Raw genomic sequence first — 20,502 nt, forward strand, 5'->3', positions numbered from 1 at the left:
CACCGCAAACATTATCCGCAACCGTCGGAGGAACAAAGACGAGTCGACGCGACCAATAGGCACTCCCCGAACTTCTTTTCAGAAATATCGTGATTTTCAACCACAAACACACGACACTGATCCACCAGCCACCCCTCTCCGGAACAGTCACGTGTTAACGCCCCCTCAACCTCCCAATATCCCCCTTAACCTCCTCAACCTCCCCCTCCATCTCCTCCCACACCCTAGCAATCTCCCTCATAATCCTCTCTTTCCCCCCCTCCTCCCTACCAACCCCATACCTGCCCAACTCCCTCTCCGCCCCCCCTTTCCTACTCTCCATCCTCACTTTCCCATCCCTTAAATGCTCTCGGTACACCTGCAACGCTCTGACCGCTTCGGGCCCGTAGACGAGGTCTGCTGCTATGCGCGATTTGGACTCGGCTTCCGCTGCTGTGGTGGCGCAGGATAAGGAGAGCATCTCAGCGTGGGCGCGGGAGTGCCGGGAGAGGCAGCCGTGGGTTGTTTGTTCGAGGATGCGGATTACTGTTGCTGCCTGCGCGGTGTAGAGGTGCAGTAACTTTACAGCGAGATCGGTGAGGGTGGTGCGTTTCGCCGCCAGGCGGAGACGAAGGCCGGTGACATGATCACGCAGGGCGATGATAGAAATGGCGAGACTGGGGATCTGACGATGAAGGAAAGAGGGATTGGTATGTGGATTCATCAACCTAGTTAGCGGGAGAGCATGGGACGTGAGGTGAGTTGACACGAGCGCAGCGATGGCCTGGATATTGGCGGATAAGTTTGGAAGTGGAAGTGCGGTTGGCGAGCGGAGAGAGAGGGTGAGTAGGATGATTAACTCCGTTAGCTTTGCAGGCAGTGGGATTTCCGTAACGGGTGTGGATTGCCGACTTGATGATGTCTTTGTAGACGCCGGAGCGGGAGAGGTGAGAGGGAGCTCTTCAAGGGCTTTCTGCAGGACCTTGGCCCGCGTAAACTTTAGACGGAGGGTTTTAAGTTCCTGGACTTCTATTAGGTAGGTGTCTTCTCTAGCAGGAATGGGGGACACACAGTAGCCTGCGCATGACGCTCCCACTCCTTGGGATGATTCCTCGTCCCCCCATCCGGTTTGAGGTGTTTCGTCACCAGCGTCTTATGCAACAATGCAAACTTGGGGTTTGCTGCCAGGACGGCGCTGTCAATTGGGGGTATCATTGCGGATGTTTTTGTGTATGGGTGGTGGACAGACAGCGTTGAGGGGGGAGGGGAGTTGTTTACTGGGAGCGAGGCTGCCAGGCACACGTGGTGAGGGAGACGCGCTGGGTGGAGATCCACAGCGGGTAGATCCGCTGGGTGGGTGTATGGCAAGGGCCCTGACGGCTACTGTACGAGTTTATAAATTAATTTACAGTTTACAGTAAGTTAGTTAAGTTACACTCCCGGTCATGATTCTTGGAGTAACGCGCATGTAACTCTCCATCCTCCAAGCTAAGTATAGGCCACATCCATCCATCCCACTCCCACTCCCACACACCGCATCAAAAGCTGAAAAAGCTTGCCGCATCCTTCCCAGCTTTCCGTACCAATCAAGTCCGCTTCCCGGTAGAATGGGTACATATTCCCATCCCAGGATGCGGGGCAGGGGACTGGGGGAAGGGCTATCAAACCAAGGATCCCGGCAATAGTATGTATGTTGTTGGATAAGGGAAAGGGGGGGATTGCGGCTCTGCGGAGACAGGGAGGGGAGGGTGATGTATATGAGGGGGGGTTGGGGAGTTTTGGGTGGCCTCGGTAGGTGATTTTCTGGTTTATCATCTTATAAAAAATTTAAAGTGTTTGCGTGTTTGCGTGTTTGCGGATTGTTTTCGAGGAGGATTGCAATATATGGTTTGACTATTCACTTCAGAGTCAAGGCATAGGACTGAACCCAGAGGGTAAAGATCTATACTCACCACGAAGATACCTGGATTAACAGTACAGGGGTAAGTGAGAAACAGAACTGGATTGCGAAAGCTCAGGTCCATACTCACCACAGAAAGCACAGATACAGACTCACCTTTTTGGGCAGAGTCAACTCACCTTGTCGTACCAGAAAGGCATTCCAAAGACACCACCTCGCCACTCACCCACAACTTACCAACCCCACCACCAAACCATGGACCTCACCCCCACCGCCATACCCCTCGTCATCCACCCAACCGCCGCATTCACCACCTCCCCCCCTCCTTCTCCACCATCACCCACCATACTCCCCTGGCCCCTCCCCCCCCTCAACCCCTCCACACGAATCAACAGCCTCACCCCCGTCCTCAACCCTCACTGGCGCCTCGACCTCTGCAGCTCCCAAGGAACCCAATTCCACACCACCCCCCTCACCCACCCTCTCCCACCCCCCCTTTTTATCACCACCACCATCCCACCTCCCTCCGCACACCCAACTCTCTCGCACCTCCTCGACCTCCCCCAAGCATTCAGCTGCCGCGGCGACTCCATCCAGAGGCTCGGGATCGCTCAGCACGTTCTCCGCGCCTTGGAGCACTATTCAGCCACACACCCTCGCTTTGAAGAGACATACCGCACCCTTCCCTTCGGCTCCCAAATCGTCATCTCGCGCCTACACAAAGACGTTAGCAAATGCCACATCACCCTCCTTCGCAACACGCAGTTAGAGCACACGCTCCTCACCCCCTCTGCGCTCGCCGCGCTCGCCCCTGAGATCCCTTCCGCGGACTGGCCGGAAGCACTGAATATAACCTCGTTGACCCTAGTGCGTCAGATCCATGACAGCGTCTGCGTCGTCGCTCTCCCATCTTCCGGGTTAGGAGAGCCGCGGGAACTGGTCATGAAAGCTGTGACGGGTGATCCAAAGTACTTGTACCACGAGCTGATTTCGCTACTTTCCCTCCCAGCGCATCGCAACATTATCCGCCCGCTCTACCTCACGACGAAGAAATGCAGGTTTGGCGGCAAGGTAGGTGTTGTGGGGATGCTGCTCCCGTTCCACCGCGCAGGAAGCCTTCGGGATGTGCTACCCCTTCGTTCTCTAACTGGGACATTGGGCTGGAACGATCAAATGTGCTGGGCAAAGGGATTAGCCACCGCACTTGTGCATATTGTGCGCCAAGGGGGATATTATTCCGACCTGAGGGTTGATAATGTGGTGCTTGCCGAGAACGGGGAGGCTGTTTTGGTGGATTTTGAGCAGAGGGGTGTGTGGGTGGGATTTTCGGCGCCAGAGGTCGCATGTATCGAGAATTTAGCTATCATTGCGATGAGTGCCCATGGGGAGGTGCCGGAGGGAGTCAGGGCCGAGTATCGTGCGAAGATGGATCGGTTCGTGCCCGGGTGGAGGGGCGTAGGGAAGGGGGCGCACAAGGGGAAGACCGAGGGGTTTGCATTGGGGTGGTTGGCGATGGACGCGGAGGAGAGGGAGGCAGCGATGGTATATATGCTTGGTAGGGCACTGTGGTGTATATTCGAGGGAGTGGGAATGCCAGAGCGAGCAGTGTGGAGGCAGGGTGGAGAAGGAGGGATGGAATTCCCAGCATATAGGAGGGCGGGGCAGAGGGAGAGGGAGTTGATTGATAGGTGCACGATGGGAAGGGTGGAGGGGAGGAGAGAGCAAGGAGTGGTGAGATCGGGGGGAAGGATTGTGTTGAAGGAAGGAGATGGGACGGAGAGTGCGGAGGTGGTGCAAAGGGCTGCGAAGGAGTGGTGGATTGAGGAGCTGGGGAGGGGAGAAAGGTTCTTGGAGGAGAGAGAGATAATGAGGGAGGAGAGAAGAGAAAGGGGGGTGACTGGAGGTTCTTCTATGTTTGGTGGGAGGCCGAGATTGGAGGAGGTGCTTGATATTTTGGAGAGTTGGGAGATGTGATGTGTGAAGTTGGCCGATTGGGTAACGGGTTAGGTGTTGGTGATGGACTCCACAGCGGTCTGTGATTCCCGAGATGCCGGGAGAGAAAAGGATTGGATGTTGGTCCATTGGATATTGATGCCCACCGGTTGGTGAAGCGGGAAGGAGCGAGTTCGTGAGATGCTGGAATGGTGGACGCAATCTTATTGGATACGGGATTTTATTGAATCAAGTATGTTTTGGAGCGAGGCTCATTCCCATAGTTCCCTTTGAACTCGTGTTCCCAAAGCCCGGTGAAGATCGAGAATTGCAATCGAGACTCTCGTCTTGTGTCCCACGCGCCGGCGAGAATGAGGTCTTCGCAACCCATGAACGTTTATTTCCGGCTCATATAATCGAAGTGACGATGAGCATGACAGATCATACTCTCACCACCCTGGCTCCTTCCTTCCTCGCTGACCGGTCCATAAAGCCGTTGCGTTTCACAGCATCGAAAGCACGTTGCCCCTCTCTGGTCTCTGCTCTCTGCTCTATTGACGCTCACCGGTGTCCATCACGGTAACCTGACGGTCCGATTCATCTCCATCTCCATCTTCATCGGTCTAGGCTTGGCCGACGGCGGAAGTGTCTCCGATCAGTGTCTTCGATTGACCGGTGTGGCAGTGAATGTTGTCTGTAGCCATTCGTCCGTTCTAATGCTGTGATCGTCAGCGTCATGCATATCCAACAACGCTGTGATGTAGCTGTTGATGCAACTGTGTATACTTGGACCCTGACCTATATGAGGCTCTCTCCCTCCTGTCCAGTTCCCCAGCTCCCCGTCCCCGCTTCATCCCTGGCTCCCGCGCCTTCCCCGACTCCACTGCGCCTCCACAGTGGTTCCTTCTCCCGCCACCATCAGCAGTAGTATCCATCACCACCATCCTTCTCATATCATCGAATCGAAACTCCGTATATCCCTATATCATAACCACCTGTTTATGACCCCTCTATTACCATCGTGTCACACAGAATCTAGCACTTGTATATCGTGACTACAAGTGCGAATTAGTTCCTTCGTGGCCCTGCCCAGCCTTGTTGGCTGTAGCTGTCACCGTCCACAGAATGTCTGTCCACAGCATGCCTGTTCATCCCCACAAGAGAACACCCGGCGATCAAGCATGTAGCTACTCATAAAATATGCAGATACTTATAATACTTATTATGCAGCTATCTTGGTCGGGTGTTTGTGCGGCTGAACTACTTGCGCTTCCATACCACACCGGTGAGCCAGCCTTGTTGTAACCCTGGAACCGGTGAGAAACAACCACATCGAACCTCCGCATCTACAACCAACACAATCCGACGCAACGCGATCTGCCCAACCCCACGGCATTTGCGGCCAACAATCCCACTTTGCTTCTCTGGATGTCTTTATATCTCTCTCTCTGAAACACTTGATTGCTCTGTACTCCACAACCGCAACTACAATCACAATCAACCAACCCATCACCACAACCGCTTCCGCTTCCACTTCCACCGCCACTCCTATTCCCAGCCTTGTCCTTGCTTTGCTTACTATCCCTTCCTTTCCAATTACCCTCTCTTCCCTGGATATCACCTACCCAGGTGCGACGCCACTGTCACTGCCCTGTCGCCCTGAGGACCCATACTGAGCCACTACCACTTCCTCCTACCCTACGGAGCATTCATGTCCTGTGTCCCCTCTGGCTTCGTTGCATGGTCCGACGTCTCATCCCGGCAGCACACAGAATAAATATGTCACTAGACCGAAACAGCCGGATCCCAACTGGAAGTGACGTCTCAGCTAAGATGGTAAGTTATTCACTCACTGACCGGCTCGCTCTTGATTCACTCTCTCGGCGATATAGTCTATATCTAAGCCTCTCCTCCCTTCGGCGAACAACATCAACCCACCCAAACCACCCATGCTTCTCCATAAACCAACCGCATCAATCTAACCCCATCCAGGCCAACTGCAAGAGAAAACACGACGTCGTCGTCGTCGACCCTACCAACCCCTCCACCTCCAAGCGTCCTAGATCCACCCACCCACAGCACTTCAACCTCGCACCCACAGAGGAGCGGGTTCGCCGAGCAGCTACTCTACTACGAATGCCCGTGACACGCCTGCGGTCAGTTATCTCCGACCTCGAGGAGGAAGAGCCTGAGCAGGAGCCCGAGCAGTTTGTGCCGTACTATGACTGGCCGCTTTCTCACCAACCACTCAGAATGAAACGCGCAATGGGCCGGGGGAGGAGCACCCCGAAGCCTCGGTCAACTGGTTCTATGGGCGAGAAAGCTGTGGGTGGGGAGATAAATAATTACACGGGAGGACAAGGAGAGAAGTCAGTGCCACAGTGGATGGGCCAAATGGATGGCTCGTCAGAATTTTTGGAACCTGCAAGTCAAGGTGGAAGAGATAATACCTTTTGTTTCCCGAAGGAGGTTTTGGTGGATTTCTTCTCAAATTGGTGCTCTGTGGACGACGAACCTTCACATGGCAATGGATACGGTAAGTGATTGGTGAGATTGGAAGAGGTTAGCTGATGGTGGCTACAGAAAATCAATCGATGCTACCACCTGCTTCGGCTTCGGCACCTCAGTTTGTGGGAGCTCAGTTCATGGACAGCTACTCCCCGAACTATGGAACCTCGATGACTAGCCTTCCCTATGCCTACGACAGTGGAGGCCATAATAGCTTTGCTATGGTATGCCTCCCAAACGGTTCCCTTGTAGCTTAACTAATGCTGCCAGGAAACGTCCTTTAGCTGTGACACCCCTGAATTCGGCGGTCCATGGATGCAGCCCCTCCAACAATACCAAGTTCAGACCCAACCTCTTAAGCAGGAGATGACCTATCTCCAGCTTCCTAGCTATACAGAATTCAACCCATCCTTTGCGAATACCAATGGATATCTCGAAGTACCACCCCCAGACTCTGGCTTTGTCTCCGATGCCAACCTTTCGCAACGGAAGTCAGAGACCAGACACGGCTCCGACAGCGGCCGTAGTATAGAAGATACAGAGTCATCAGTGACTACTGTACCAACGCGCCGAGGGCCATTCAAGAGCCAGCATGACCGAGACCAGACCGCGCAGACTCGGAAGGACGGGTGTTGCCTCCGCTGCCGGCACCAAAAAATACGTGTATGTCTCCCCTTTCAAAATTCTAAATCCCTGGTGTTACACGTCGCTAACGAAACCAGTGCATCCCGGATCCTGCCGACCCCAAAGGCGTCTGCCTCACCTGCAAGAACGTGAAGGCGGCCAACATGAAGGTTCAGAAGCCGACGTGTATCCGCCACAGGATCACAGATGTTCGCCTCTACAAGATGGGGCAAGTCCCAGGGTTCGAGTGGAGCCAACGGTGGTCGAACCGGACGCTGAAGGAAATGGGTACGTGGGCGAGCGTGGATACGATCACCATACAGGTTAGCGAGGGATATACTTCCACGCCGCTGAAGTTGGTGGTTTCCCAGTTTAAGCCGATGAAGGGAGATGTGCTGGAACGCAGTTGGGTGAGTAGTGCGGGCGTGAAGAAGAAGGTTGCGATCCCTTCATACGCTATCAAGGACCTGGCTGCGGCACGAGACGCATATAAGAACTACATTAATCAAGGCGGACCGGAATTCTTCCAGGGAGCTCTAGACCCCAAGGACAGGTTCCTCTGGATGACGTATAATATGGCCATTACCACCTCTAATGATCCGGATGTTGTAAGTTTCTCTTATTCTCGCCCATAAGCCGCGTCCACACTAACCATCCGTAGCCAATGGTCCAACGCAAACTCCTCACGATGGTCCTCCAACTTTGGGTTGCCATCCGCCTGAATACAAAGTCGACCAACATAGTCGGCCCCGAGACCCTCGGCATGACCCCCGACATCTTTGATGCCACGCACCCAACGCCAGGCCGCATCCCCATCCCGCCCATAATGGGTAACCAGATCGAACTGATCCTATCTCGGGACATCCAAGACCCGCTGCGGTCCGACATTCTCGATGCGCTGCAAAAGTTGATATATTCTAACAAGCCCGGGTTCTGGTTCACAATCTACTTGTGCACGTTCATCTTGCTGCATAACTGCTCTATGATCACCAAGCATGACTCGGCATACGCGAGGAAGCATGGGTTACAGGTACGTCAACCCCTATTTTCCCTTCACCTGGTAATTGATCAACCAACCAAACCATCCCCAAACAAAAAAAACCAACAAACGCATATATCATGCTAACCCGACCCCATAGGCCCGATTCGCACGACCGGCAATGGTGGCGGAATATCATGCCGGAGCCATGGCACTGCTTGCGCATTTCCACCTTTGCAATAAGGGCTCGTACCCGTTCAGCGCGGCGGCGGGCGAGAGGGCGGATATTTTGACTAACGCGGGGTTGACGGAGAAACAGAGCAAGTTCATTGAATCGACGAGAAAATTCGTTAATGTTAATGGTGAGTAACTAACTACATGCCCCTCGCCTTACCCGTCCCCACCAGCATTTTTCTCCGCGGAGATGTGAGAATGCAATCTTGGCTAACAGGGGCTAGCGGTCCGTTTTGAGGAGTTCCGATGGGCAGAAGCATTCGATAATGACTACTATTTCATATCCCAGTTGTACGAGCAAGACTGGAAACCTCGTATCAAGATCTGAGTTTCTTTGGCTGAGGAGGCTCCTACAGCACACCACACACTTTTATAAGAGTCATGGGGCCCAAGCATGCAGTCATTGATGAGAGTTATTATGAAATATGAAACAGCCGGAATGCTACGTATACATTGCACTTGCATTGCATGGCATGGCATCCACATGCAGTTCGCCGAGCTTGGACGAGCAAACAAATACGTTTTCTACTTCATTGCTTTTTTTGTGCTTTAAAAATATGTATAATAGCAAACAAGCCCAATCAGCAGGATTCTGGGAAAATACCCAGGGAACTGACGATCCTGCGGATGGAGAAATGGAGTCCGGAGGAATCTGTATGTCTAACCTATCGCGAATGGTAGCTCTTTCCATAATCCAAGAACGCTGGATAGGAAATATAGGCAGCTAGCCGAAACACCAGAAACCCACTTATCCCAATCCTCCAATCCCGCCGCACTCCCACCCAACTAAACCCATCACCCAAGCAACATACACCCCATCCAACAACAACCCAAACGCTCATTGGATAGATAATATAGGCATCCACGCCTCCATGGATTCTGAGGCTCAAGTGTCGGGATGGTGATTGGGAGACGCGTCGTGAGTGGGGGAGGAGTCATGTGTGTGGGTTTGCGTGATGACGATTCCTGTGCGAGGGTTTGAGGCTCTGTGGGTGGCAGGGCTAAAGTGGGTCGGCGGCGGGATGGGGGGGGTTGTTCGTTTCGTTTCATTTCAGTTTATGGTTTAGTGATAGGGACGGAGGAAGGGATGAAGAAAAAGGAGGGGGGGGGGAAGGGTTAAGATTCTCGGATCTTTTAGGGGGATGGGGGGGGGGTTATGCCTTGATTTGGATATCCGTGTCTGTCTGGATATTATGTTTGCAGGCCGGCGCAAGTGATTAAGAGGCGTGAATAAGCTTACGTCGCTTTGGAGCGCGTTGATTGAGTTGAGTCTGTCATGTGCAAGATATGATAGTAGTTATGGTGTGTGTATGGTCTGGTAAATTTTTGGGAAGGAGGGGGGTGCATCACGCATGAGGTGCTAAGATGGCTGGGATATTCGGAATTTGCAATCAATCTGCAAGGAAAACCGAGAAAGGTAGCTGATAGCAGATAGCTGCTGGGAGCTATAGGCAGCTATAGATAAACGGAATATAAATACTTGACTTGCTCCGCTTCAACCTTCTTCTTTCTTCTTCCTTATTCAACACCAGACAGATATATATCAGTCTTTACTCCGGCTTCGACCTTTCTTCTTCTCTATCCATCACCAATATCCACCAGGCCTACAACCCGATTCCTTCTTCTCTATTCATCACCAGCCACCAGTATCCTCGAGGTTCGAGCCACAACCTCACAAACATGGCACTCGTCCACCCAACCCTACCTCCCTCCACAACCTCACCCTCAGAACCCTACGACCTCCCCCCTTCCTTCCCCTCCTCCATCTCCTCACCTCTAGCCTGGACCGGCGCAGACCTCGCAGACGAGAGTTACATATACCACCTCACCCCCGCCTACCTCTCCGAGATCAAATATGCATTAGCAGTATTCAAATGCACGTCCCCCATTTCCCCCCTCTCCTGTCACCCAATAACCCCAGCGGGCCGTCCCGTCTCCCGCCCCGCCTCCCGGGCCTATCCGTAACCTAAAGATGGTTACACAGGGCCACATATACAGGCAGTTGAACAAAGACTAACCTCTTCTAGCACATAACCTAAACGGCGACCTTGCCACCCCCGCGACCTTCCCTCTCCCAACCCTCGGCCCAAAACTCCGCCTCCTCTCAAACGAACTATACGGCGGGAGGGGTGTATGCCTTATCCGCGGCTTGACGCCCGAGATGTATGAGCCGGAGGAGGAGATGGTGGTGTTTATGGGGGTGCAGAGTTATATGGCGAGGGGGAAGGGGAGGCAGGATGGGAGGGGGAATATGATTGGTGAGTCTCTTCGATTTTATTTTTGCGTTGGAAGGGGTTAGGGGATAAGGTGGCTAACGAAAGGGATAGTTCATATTACGCCGTCGGAATATGACGCAAAGCATTCGAGGCATTCGATGGATAGTTTGGTATGTCGCCCCTTTCTTCTCCACCTCCCCACTTTCCCATACCCCGCCCCCTATCCCGACCACCCACCCACTCACCAAACCTTTAACCCCACCAAACCTAACACCATCACAGCCCTTCCACACCGAAGCCACCGGCGACATCCTAGCCTGGCAAACCCGCGCCGCCGCCGCCGAAGGCGGGAAATTCATCGTCGCATCCGCATACACAGCCTACAACCTTCTCGCTGCCACCTGTCCCGAGGTTATCCACACGCTAGCTAAGCCAGATTGGCCGTTCGCATAGTAAGTCATCCTTCCACTTCCCCATCCTCCCCCCTCCCTCCTGTTTCACCTCCCACCCTCCACCCCGCATCAATGCACAGTAACAAGCTAACCACCCCTCCAGCCCAACCCTCCACCACCGCCGCATCCTCTACTACCACGCCTCAAACCTCCTCATCAACTTCTCCCCCTCCGCCCTCCTCTCCACCCCCTCCCACCCCCGCGCCCCCCACCTCCCCTCCCTCACCCCCTCCCAACTCTCCGCCCTCAACGCCCTCCAAGCCGTCGCCCGGGCTACCGAATTACACATCACTACCAAGGCGGGGGATTTGCATTTTGTGAATAACCTTGCGATTATGCATCGGCGGTCTGCGTTTTCTGCTTCTACCACCAAGGCAGTGGGTGAAGTGGATGGGGGGATGGAAGGAGGAGAAATAGAGCCAAAACGGCATCTGGTCCGCATGCGCCTCCGCTGCCCGGAGAAGGGGTGGGAAATACCAAGGGAGCTGGCGCCGGCGTGGGAGGAGGCGTTTGGGGAGGAGGGGGAGAGGGAGTGGCATCTTTTTCCGATGCCGGAGGGGTATTTTCCGTTGAGGAAGTATCCAGAGTGAGTTGCGGCACTTCTTGCTCCCTCATCGGGGTTTTGTGGAGTGCGAGTGGGATTGGGTTGGGGTTTTTCTAGGCTTCAATTCTTGGGTGGTTAGGGGTGTGACGTTTGAGGCTGGATACGGTACCTCACGGCTGTAACCCCCTTTTTCTATTTCTCGGTGGCCTTGAAGGCAGGGGTTTCTTGGGTGTTTCTCATTTTTGCGAGGACTTTGATACCATTTTCGGCGTGAATACCCCTTTATTTATTTTCCTGGTTTCGGTTGGGGTACCTTCAACGAGCTGTGCGCAGTTCGCATCTCGGGGTAACAGGGGAAGACTGTAGTGGTTGTACGATGAACGAGGCAGCGCCTCGGAAAACGCCTTGTGATGATATTTTCCCCGAGGGGCGGAGTGAAAAAGGGCGAGATTGTCTGAAGTACAAGGCTTTCGGGTGGCGAATATTGATCGGTTGCCTTGGGATCGGTGTGCACAGCGATGGATTTTTCATAGCAAGGATTTTTTTAATGATAATTGAATCATGACCGATGAGATTCAGCAGAGTTTTGGCATCTTGGCTTGATGAACAGGGTAAAAATTGACGACCACACTCAATAATATTGAAAACACCTCTTATGGACTTCTAAATCCAGGTATCTACCAAAAATGCAAGAATGAGAGATAAAATCCAAACAAATGCTTTAACCCCCCCCCGTATGTATTTCCTGTAAATGACGCCCTCCACAAATAATTGATATCCCATATGCCCCCGCGCCCCATCTCCCTATTCCCCCGCTAATATATGCATTCCCAAACCCCTGTATTGTTTCGCGATAGAACGCGTCTGTTCTGATTCTGAGCGTTGGTGGAATCGGTTCGTAGACGAGATAAAATCTCGGTATATCCAAGGTGGTAATTTTGAAATTGTAGACCCCCTTAGGTGTGTTGGTTAGGGTGTAATACCATGTATGTGTGATGTCGGAGTTGTGATGTGTTGTATCTTCTGTATGTAGTATGCCGATGCAGTATGCCGCTATGTAGGATGCTGATGAAATCGTTGTATGTGTTGTCTGTTTGTTGTATGTTCCGCGCCGATGATGATTGGTTTTCTTGTATATGTACCCTCTTGTAATTCTCTTGGTAACACGCATACCCTCTATAGTATGCGTGTAATCTTTCAAAGCAAACCTTCCCTCGTCCCATATATAACCCTCAACACCAGTTGTCGTCCTCCTCTTATCCCTAAACACCAAACCTGTCCGATGAACCACACATGTTATGCAGGTTCATCGACCCTCTCTTGACTGCCACTGACGTGCCCAACATCCAGTTCCCCTCATGGGCAAAACATACACTTGCACCTTTTCAACCCATTCCCCACCATCACCACATGCTTCTCGACCGCGACCGTCAACTCCAGCGCCTCCAAGCTCTTCTGCCTGAAGCAATCTCGCTCCCACTTCTCCGGCGGCTGGAGGTTGCGAAATTGCGCCGGCACTGCTGTTACAGAGACGTGGTGGTCGGTCATTGTCTGTCGGTTTTTGACTGTCTTTAGCGAGAGCTTTTTTGAGATGGCGAGGTAGACGAATTGGAGGTGGATGGGACGAAGGGTCGGGGCGGGGATGTCGAGGACGTTGGATGGGATGGAGTGGTAGGCGAAACCGTCGTTGGCGATGGTGTGGGGGTAAGGGTCCTGGGACCCTTGGAGGTAGGGGACCTGATTGTCCCCATGGTGGTTCGGAAGGGTGGAGTCCTCGAAACTCGAGGAGTAGTATGTTGGCCGAAATCTGTGCGCGGGGATATCGCTCCTGTTGGCGCGCGCAGTAGCGTTGCGCCAGGCGTTGCGGTCGGCGACACGGAGGGCCGAGCAAGCGACGACGACTGCGGTGCCGTGGCTTGCTTGGCTTATGGCTTCGTGAATGATTGCAGCGAGGATTTCGGCGTGGCGATTATCGTTGACGACGCCGCTGTTTGCCTTTTCCTGTTTAGTGAGGAACTGTGAGAGTTAGCTTGCTGTTGGGACGGACGGAAGGGACATAGATGGAGATGGAGACTCACGTCGTCGCCTTCAACGAAGATGAAACCTAGTTTGGCGCATAGGTATTTCCCAACTCTAGACTTGCCAGCGCCCGAGGGCCCGGTTATGACCCAGATGTTGGGGGTGGCCGGCAGGGCGACCTGGGGTTGATCCCACGACGGCGGAAGCATGTCGGCCGTGCGATAGCGTTTCGTTCTTCGGTTTGGTCGTCGAGACTCCAATATTGTAGAGTTGAAAACGGTATGGGTGGTCCCATCCTCTTCTCTTCCTATAGAGCCTGGTGCTGGGGCGCTGATATTATATATGTCGAGCATTCCTGGCGATCAGGCGGAGGAGGAAAAAGGGCGGGCGTTGGAAGTGAGAGTGGAATTACAAAGTTGGGTAGGGAGGAGATGGTGACAATGCCAAGACCTGGGTGGTTATTCCCCAGACATGGGTCGCACAGTATCCCAGTATTAATACACCCCATTTGCCTCCAGTCAGCCTACTGTAGGACGGGTGTGACCATAGTAGGCTCTGATGCGCCTTGAGGTTGACGCTGACAGCTCGCGATCTCAGGGCACCAAGGAGGCTAAGTCGACGGACTCAGACGGACTTAACGGAGTGTGTGGGGAAAGGGGAGGGGGGAGGGAAGTCATGCTTTCCAACTATTCAACCCGTCCAATCCCCTCCTCCTCAGCGCCTGCGGACCAAATATGGTCACCGTGATGTGTGTGATGGTGACCACACATGGCTCGGACAGACACCTCGACGTCGTACCTGTTGGTATCCGCAAAAAGTAATACTATCAACGGGCGTGATTGCGAACTTCCGGTTTTCTTTTGCCCTGATCACAACCACCCCGGGCGCAGGGCGAATCGGTGGACGCTCGGTGGCGAAATTCAGAAATCTCTTCTTCTCGGTGAGCGGATTTGGAAGGGAGTATGAGAACATATCTTGGAGGTTGAGGGCGTTTGAGGGTCACCATGTTTCAGCCTCTCTGAGGGGATTGGGTTTCCGTTGCAGGTGATAGGCCCGGATCTCGCCATGAACACCATGCTCGCTCCAAGGCATTTTGATGGCTTTTTTTCTCAATCATTTTTGCGTACCTTTCTGGCCCCCACTGAAAACTGTGTATGGTGGTCTCGGAGCGAGAGAAGGCTGTGTATTTTTATCGCTACATAGTAGATACTTGTACAAGTACAGAGGAAGGGACGCCGTCTATGAAAGTCTAACAAGCCCCCAAAAAACCAGATCCGGGCTTAAACGGTCTAGATGCGCGCCAACGCTGACATTCTCCGCCCACCACCGACACGATTGACAAATCGTCAAAACACGATTTCTAACAAACCCGCTTAGCCCTTGACGGCGTAGATGGCCTTTGCGAGCCTCTTGACGTTGTCGGATGTGATGCCCGCAACCGAGATACGGCCGTCCTTGGTGGCGTAGACGGAGTGCTCCTGAGCAAGGGTCGTCATCTGCTCGGGCGTGAGGCCAGTGTAGGCGAACATGCCGATCTGGCTGGTGATGTGGGACCAGTCGTGCTTGGAGCCGAGCTGCTCGAGGTTGTCCTTGAGGAGCGCGCGCATCTCGATGATGCGGTCGGCCATGCCCTTGACCTCACCAAGCCACTGCTGGTTCAGCTCGGGGTTGTTGAGGATCTCGGCGGCGATGCGCGCGCCGTGCACGGGGGGGTTGGAGTAGAGCGGGCGAACGATGATCTTGACCTGCGAGTCGACGCGCTTCTTCTCGGCGGCGTCCTCGCAGACGATGGAGAAGGTGCCGGCACGCTCACCGTAGAGACCCTGTGATTGTGTTAGTGATGATCGTCATATGTACAACCAGAGCCAACCTACCATGTTCTTGGCGAACGAGGTCGCGAGGCAGATGTTGTGGCCCTGCTCGACGAAGAGGCGGACTGGGAAGGCGTCCTTGTTGGTGTCACCGGACGCGAAGCCCTGGTAAGCCATGTCGAAGAAGGCGAAGTGCTCGCCTTCCTTGACGGCATCGCTGATCTGCTTCCACTGCTCTGGGGTTGGGTCGATACCAGTGGGGTTGTGTGCGCAGGCGTGGAGGAGGAAGACGCTGCCCTTGTCGGCGGCCTTAATGTCGGCGACCATACCCTCGAAGTCGAGGCCGATGGTGTCCTTGTTGTAGTACCTGTACTTCTGAACCTCAAGTCCAGACTCGGTGAAGATGGCGCCGTGGTTTGCCCATGATGGCGTAGGGATGTAGATCTTCTTCGCGCCCGGGTAGAACTTGGCCAGGAACTCACCTCCGATGCGGAGAGCACCAGTTCCGGAGATGGATTGTGTGATGACGAGGCGGTCGAGAGCGTTGGAGCCCTCACCGTAGGCAAGGACGGCCGCGGCCTTGGTGAACTCGGGGACACCGGTTATTCCGGCATACTCCTTGTTGAGCTTGGCGGCGATGACCTTGTCCTCAGCGGTGCGAACGGATGGGAGAACGTATGGCTTTCCCGCGTCGTCACGGTAGGCGCCAACACCTGGATTGTATCAGTATAGTCGTAGATTCGGATTCGAAGAGCATACCAAGGTTGATCTTCTCTGGGAGGGTATCGGCCTTGAATGCCTCGGTGATACCTGTGCGTTGTTAGTCGCCGCGCAAAAATATTCACTGATGACAACATACCTAGGATGGCCTTTCACACGAACGTTTCATTAGCAATTGATTATCACGGTACATATCATCCGGGTTCTTACATCCTATCACATGTTAGCTGATACACAAGAGTAACACGTCGATGCAAACTCACTGGTGGACCTTGGGGAACGTTCGCCCAGGTCGAGGCCTGGCGAGAAGCTCCGACAACGCGACACGCCGCACCACGAATGGCCACCTGCCTGCTTGCGACTCTGACTGTGCTAAGCATTATGTGATGGAATTTGAGGCAAAGCGAGGATGGAAATGAAGAGCTTAGAGAGAAGATGTTCAATATGTCAGGAGATGCAATTGAAAAAGATGGAGATGTGATTCACAAAATTGGAGATGCTGCAGTACACACTTCCCGGGTAGGCTGGGCCTCGGCGGCTCCGCAGGGGTTTTTTGGGGTTTTGCGCGCAGTGGGGGCTCCACTGTGACTTTTGCCTGTGATTGTCATGAGGCTAATTTGGAAATAAGTAAGTTAACTTAATATTTTTGGATTTTATTTCTTATCTACTGTACTCTGTACTACATTTAACTATAAATACTGGGGAAGCTGGCAAAGAAAAAAAGAATTATGTTTCCTTCTATAGGGCTTAATATCGCCCACTGGATCAAGTACTCTACTGGTGCTAACAGGTTTTTGGTAAAAATTAATTCACGTGACGAGTGATGAAGCAGGCGGTGAGTAACAATTACGTGGGCTCAGATTAGATTATACTGCCAGTCATAGGAGGTTAGCTGGTTCCATCTCCATCACCCCACTCAATACTCCGTAATACCTTCTCAATTCCATATTCTCCCCACAGAGTCCTGTGTTTTCATTATGACAGAATTGACATCACGGAGGTGACGGGAGCTTCCTTTTTTGAGCTATTTATATTTACGTTAGAGGCATGGCCGTAGTGGTCGGCCTCTCTGGGGCGTCGAGCTCTGGAAAGACAACCTTGGCTAGGCTTTTGCGCGATATCTTCCCAAATAGCTTTATCTTGCACGAAGATGACTTCTACAGGGAAGATAAAGAGTGAGTTTTGATATACACCCTCTGGACGAGCCTATGACGCTACATCTCTACCACTTCTCCACCTCCTTCAGAGCTAATATACACGAACCCAAGGCTTCCAACCAAGAACGGCCTCCTGGACTGGGACTGCGCCGAAGCCCTCTCTATCCCCGACATCAAAGCCTCCCTAAGCCACATCCAAGACCACGGCACGTTCCCCGTAGGTCCGTCCCACTCCAAGCTCCGCTCCCGCCCCGAACCCAATCTGAACGCAGCCCAGCCGCAATTCGACTCCAAAGAAGACCGCAACGACGTCGGCCAGTGCCCCGTCTCCGACGCCGTGATCGCGGGGCTGAAGGGTAGAGTTGCTGCGTGGACACAGCCAGGTAGGCCGGGGCATGGGATACTCACTTCGTCGGAGTCGGCGCTTCGTCTCTGTATCTTTGATGGATTCCTACTGTATGCGCCGTCTATGGCGGAGATACAGCCGCATATAGATATCAAGCTGTTCCTGCGTGTGGGGTATGAGAAGGCGAAGGCGAGGAGGGAGGCGCGCACGGGGTATGCGACGATTGAGGGGTGGTGGGCGGATCCGCCGGGGTATGTGGATAAGATCGTTTGGCCGAACTATGTTGAGGATCATGCGTGGATGTTTGAGGATGGGAATGTGGAGGGGAAGTTCAGGGAGGATATCTTGAAGGAGACGGGCATTCATGCACAGTCGCAGCAGGGGCCGGATGTGGACATGGAGACCACGCTTGTGTGGACCGTGGATGTCATTATGAAGTCTTTGGAGGAGATATCATCAAGTCATGTACTGGATAGGGATATTCAAATATAGAAGGAATTATTCTGCAATAATGAACTGGTACAACCCAACTCAATCATTAGCGTGGAGCTCCAATGCAAGGACCAGTTTCCCGCTCATTATAATGCATCTACCCGCAATCATCCCGTCACATATCGAACCATTAAACCAAAAAAAGAAAACATAACACCGCCTTGTCAAACAGTCGCAGTTGCTTTATGCCACGTTGGACCAGGATGGCGCAACGTGAGGCGGCTAGGTTAATCCCGCTTGGGTTTCCGGGGAGACAGAGTCTTGGCAGTTGGGACCCAGGCTGAATGCTTGGGCTGCCAATCTGCCAATCTGCCAATCTGCCAATCTGCAAACGACTGCGCTCCTATCTCAAGAAATTCAACTCTTCAAACACCCTCTCCAGCACTCTCCAAATTCGCGAAACAACACCCCATGGGCAAGCCATAACCAACGCCCAGTCGCACACAACCCAGAACGCCTCATCGCCAGCCTCCTCGCCCCAGGAAAAGGCAAGGCGCATGTGTAAGCTACCAACGAACCACACCACCGCGACCCCAACAGCCTCGACAAACTCGATGTCACAAATATAGATACAACACCCCCTCCCTTCGCGACACCCTCCTTCACAAAAATGCCAGTCCAACACGCCTACCAACCGCGCCGCACGCCCCTCCGGCCCACCCCTCGCCGCCTCGTCCACCTCATAATCGGCACCATCATCGTCCTCTCCATCCTGCTCCTCATCTCCCGCCGCTCCACACCGCACCTCCCCAAACTCCCACCCGTCCTGCGCCCCTTCCGACCCTCCGCGCACGCGCCCCCGATACAACCAAACAGCACAAGCGGCGACGCGCGCTGGCACCAGAGCTGGGACTGGCTCCGCCCCTTCTCATCCGCGATCACGCTCGACGAGCACCGCTCCGTGCTTCCGCCGCTGGTGGAGCGGGTGCCCATATACACATACTACGACTCCGAGAGCGCGGGGGGCGCGGAGACGGAGGAAGTGCTGAATCAGGTTCTTCTTACGTGGCGGCGGGCGTGGTGGGCGCAGGGGTTTCGGCCGGTGATACTGGGGAGGGCAGAGGCGAGGAGGAGTGCGCTGTTTGAAGGGGCGAAGGGGAAAGGGGGGGGAGAGGAGGTGCTGAGGTGGTTGGCGTGGGAGAGTATGGGGGGGGGATATTGTGCAGTTATTTGGCGTTGCCGATGGGGGCGTTTGAGGATCCGGTGATTTCGTACTTGAGGGCGGGGGAGTTTGGGAATCTTACGAGGTTTGAGGGGTTGGCGGGTGGGTTGTATGTTGGGCCGAAGGAGGGGGTGATGGCGGCTATCAAGGCTGCGCTGGCGGCTCCGGAGATTTCAAAGGCGAAGGAGATATCCGATGTGGTTCCGAAGGAGATGTTCAAAGTCGACGCATTCCCAGGCTCGATCGCATACTACGCCATGGGTGTGGTGAAAGCCAAGTACCCCAAGATCTCAGAGGAACTCCCAGTCTCGACATCCAAAGGCATGAGGCTCCTCAACAAACTCATCAACTCACACCTCCACAACAACTGGCGCACCCTCTTCTCCGACGGCATCGCCGTCCTCAAACCCATCCGCACACACATGACCGCCATCGTCGAGCCCGCCGTCCAGCTCGCCGAGTACCTCGCCCAATGCCCCTCATCCCCCATCATGTCCTCCTGCCCCCCCAACGACAAGAACTGCAAGCCATGCGTCGCCGCAGCACCAATGCGCATCTCCACCCCTCCCATCTTCCGCAACAACTCCAAGCTCTACACCATCGGCGTTGTCCCGCACCCCTGGACAACAACCTCCTCCGACGCCTTCACAACCGCCATCGACATACCCTTCATCCGCCGCCGCAGCAACCGCGACCACTGGCTCACCCTCGCCACCAAAGAGCTCCTCGGCACCGGCGTCTCGACCTCCCCGCGCCTCGTCAAATTCAAAGAAGCAGTCGCCTCCCCCTACGGCGCCGCGCACTCCGTCTGGTTCACGGCCGAGAAGGAATATCCCGACGACATAGACTGGCACTTTGGGTTCCTAGTCCCCCGCCAGTCCGCGCACGACGGGAAATCCCAAACCCCCGTCCCGGGCCCGGAACGGCGCCCAGCGGACCCAGCGCGCGACCCGCTCGATGGGGTGCTGCCAAGCGAGAAGGAGCTGAAGAAGGAGAGGGAGTTACTTGAGTTTGCGAAGATGATGGGGACGACGCCCGAACAGCAGCGGTTGATTCGTGCGATCGAGGCGTGGAATTTGGGGGATGTGGAGGCGTGGAGGTTTGCGAGGGCGTTTATGGCGAGGAGGAGTGTGGAGAGAAGGGGGTGGGAGGAGGAGGAGAGGTGGGTTACGGGGGGGAAGGGGAGTGAGAAGTGAGATGGAGGGGAGTGAGGGAGTGGTGGAAAATGCACATAGGGGGGGGTAGGCTGTATATGTTCCGGCCCAGTCGCGAATAATTCATATTCGCGAATGGGCCAGCCCAACCACGAATATGAACCTCCGCGAGCGGGCCGGCCTATTCGCGAATGGGCCGGCCCAACCACGAATAATAGTAATAGTAAAGTAGTAATTAAGAATCTATATAGTATTACCAACAGTGTCTGCTCT

General features: G+C 54.1%; 8 protein-coding genes across 8 annotated transcripts; 5 read left to right on the forward strand and 3 right to left on the reverse strand.

Moving 5' to 3' along the window:
- Positions 1-154: 154 nt before the first annotated feature.
- VC83_03823 (uncharacterized protein) lies at positions 155-1,289 on the reverse strand (the record flags this gene model as incomplete). Its single annotated transcript, XM_024467465.1, has 2 exons — positions 1,051-1,289; positions 155-1,000 (listed from the first exon to the last, which is right to left on the reverse strand). The coding sequence occupies exons 1-2, from the start codon at positions 1,192-1,194 to the stop codon at positions 155-157; spliced, it is 990 nt and encodes a 329-aa protein (XP_024324841.1). The 5' UTR covers positions 1,195-1,289.
- A 477-nt stretch (positions 1,290-1,766) lies between these two features.
- Positions 1,767-4,084, forward strand: VC83_03824 (uncharacterized protein). The gene is made up of 2 exons (XM_024467466.1): positions 1,767-1,961; positions 2,024-4,084. Exon 2 carries the CDS (start codon positions 2,135-2,137, stop codon positions 3,851-3,853), a length of 1,719 nt encoding a protein of 572 aa, XP_024324846.1. The 5' UTR covers positions 1,767-1,961; positions 2,024-2,134; the 3' UTR covers positions 3,854-4,084.
- Positions 4,085-5,148: 1,064 nt separating this feature from the next.
- Positions 5,149-9,242, forward strand: VC83_03825 (uncharacterized protein). The gene is made up of 8 exons (XM_024467467.1): positions 5,149-5,647; positions 5,804-6,347; positions 6,395-6,543; positions 6,590-6,982; positions 7,042-7,551; positions 7,605-7,973; positions 8,083-8,284; positions 8,381-9,242. Exons 1-8 carry the CDS (start codon positions 5,552-5,554, stop codon positions 8,482-8,484), a joined length of 2,367 nt encoding a protein of 788 aa, XP_024324847.1. The 5' UTR covers positions 5,149-5,551; the 3' UTR covers positions 8,485-9,242.
- Positions 9,243-9,316: 74 nt separating this feature from the next.
- Positions 9,317-12,155, forward strand: VC83_03826 (uncharacterized protein). The gene is made up of 5 exons (XM_024467468.1): positions 9,317-10,032; positions 10,184-10,414; positions 10,484-10,542; positions 10,655-10,824; positions 10,928-12,155. The coding sequence occupies exons 1-5, from the start codon at positions 9,837-9,839 to the stop codon at positions 11,412-11,414; spliced, it is 1,143 nt and encodes a 380-aa protein (XP_024324844.1). The 5' UTR covers positions 9,317-9,836; the 3' UTR covers positions 11,415-12,155.
- A 13-nt stretch (positions 12,156-12,168) lies between these two features.
- VC83_03827 (uncharacterized protein) lies at positions 12,169-14,551 on the reverse strand. Its single transcript, XM_024467469.1, has 2 exons — positions 13,447-14,551; positions 12,169-13,384 (listed from the first exon to the last, which is right to left on the reverse strand). The coding sequence occupies exons 1-2, from the start codon at positions 13,738-13,740 to the stop codon at positions 12,725-12,727; spliced, it is 954 nt and encodes a 317-aa protein (XP_024324845.1). The 5' UTR covers positions 13,741-14,551; the 3' UTR covers positions 12,169-12,724.
- AAT1 (aspartate transaminase aat1) lies at positions 14,552-16,560 on the reverse strand. Its single transcript, XM_024467470.1, has 6 exons — positions 16,182-16,560; positions 16,129-16,131; positions 16,058-16,067; positions 15,958-16,008; positions 15,262-15,911; positions 14,552-15,210 (listed from the first exon to the last, which is right to left on the reverse strand). The coding sequence occupies exons 1-6, from the start codon at positions 16,296-16,298 to the stop codon at positions 14,761-14,763; spliced, it is 1,281 nt and encodes a 426-aa protein (XP_024324848.1). The 5' UTR covers positions 16,299-16,560; the 3' UTR covers positions 14,552-14,760.
- Positions 16,561-16,813: 253 nt separating this feature from the next.
- Positions 16,814-18,097, forward strand: NRK1_1 (ribosylnicotinamide kinase). The gene is made up of 2 exons (XM_024467471.1): positions 16,814-17,093; positions 17,187-18,097. Exons 1-2 carry the CDS (start codon positions 16,966-16,968, stop codon positions 17,911-17,913), a joined length of 855 nt encoding a protein of 284 aa, XP_024324849.1. The 5' UTR covers positions 16,814-16,965; the 3' UTR covers positions 17,914-18,097.
- A 998-nt stretch (positions 18,098-19,095) lies between these two features.
- VC83_03830 (uncharacterized protein) lies at positions 19,096-20,271 on the forward strand (the record flags this gene model as incomplete). Its single annotated transcript, XM_024467472.1, has 1 exon — positions 19,096-20,271. One exon carries the CDS (start codon positions 19,096-19,098, stop codon positions 20,269-20,271), a length of 1,176 nt encoding a protein of 391 aa, XP_024325069.1.
- Positions 20,272-20,502: the final 231 nt, after the last annotated feature.

This window comes from Pseudogymnoascus destructans (assembly GCF_001641265.1).
Source record: "Pseudogymnoascus destructans isolate 20631-21 unplaced genomic scaffold scaffold_8, whole genome shotgun sequence".
NCBI classification, from domain to species: domain Eukaryota; kingdom Fungi; phylum Ascomycota; class Leotiomycetes; order Thelebolales; family Thelebolaceae; genus Pseudogymnoascus; species Pseudogymnoascus destructans.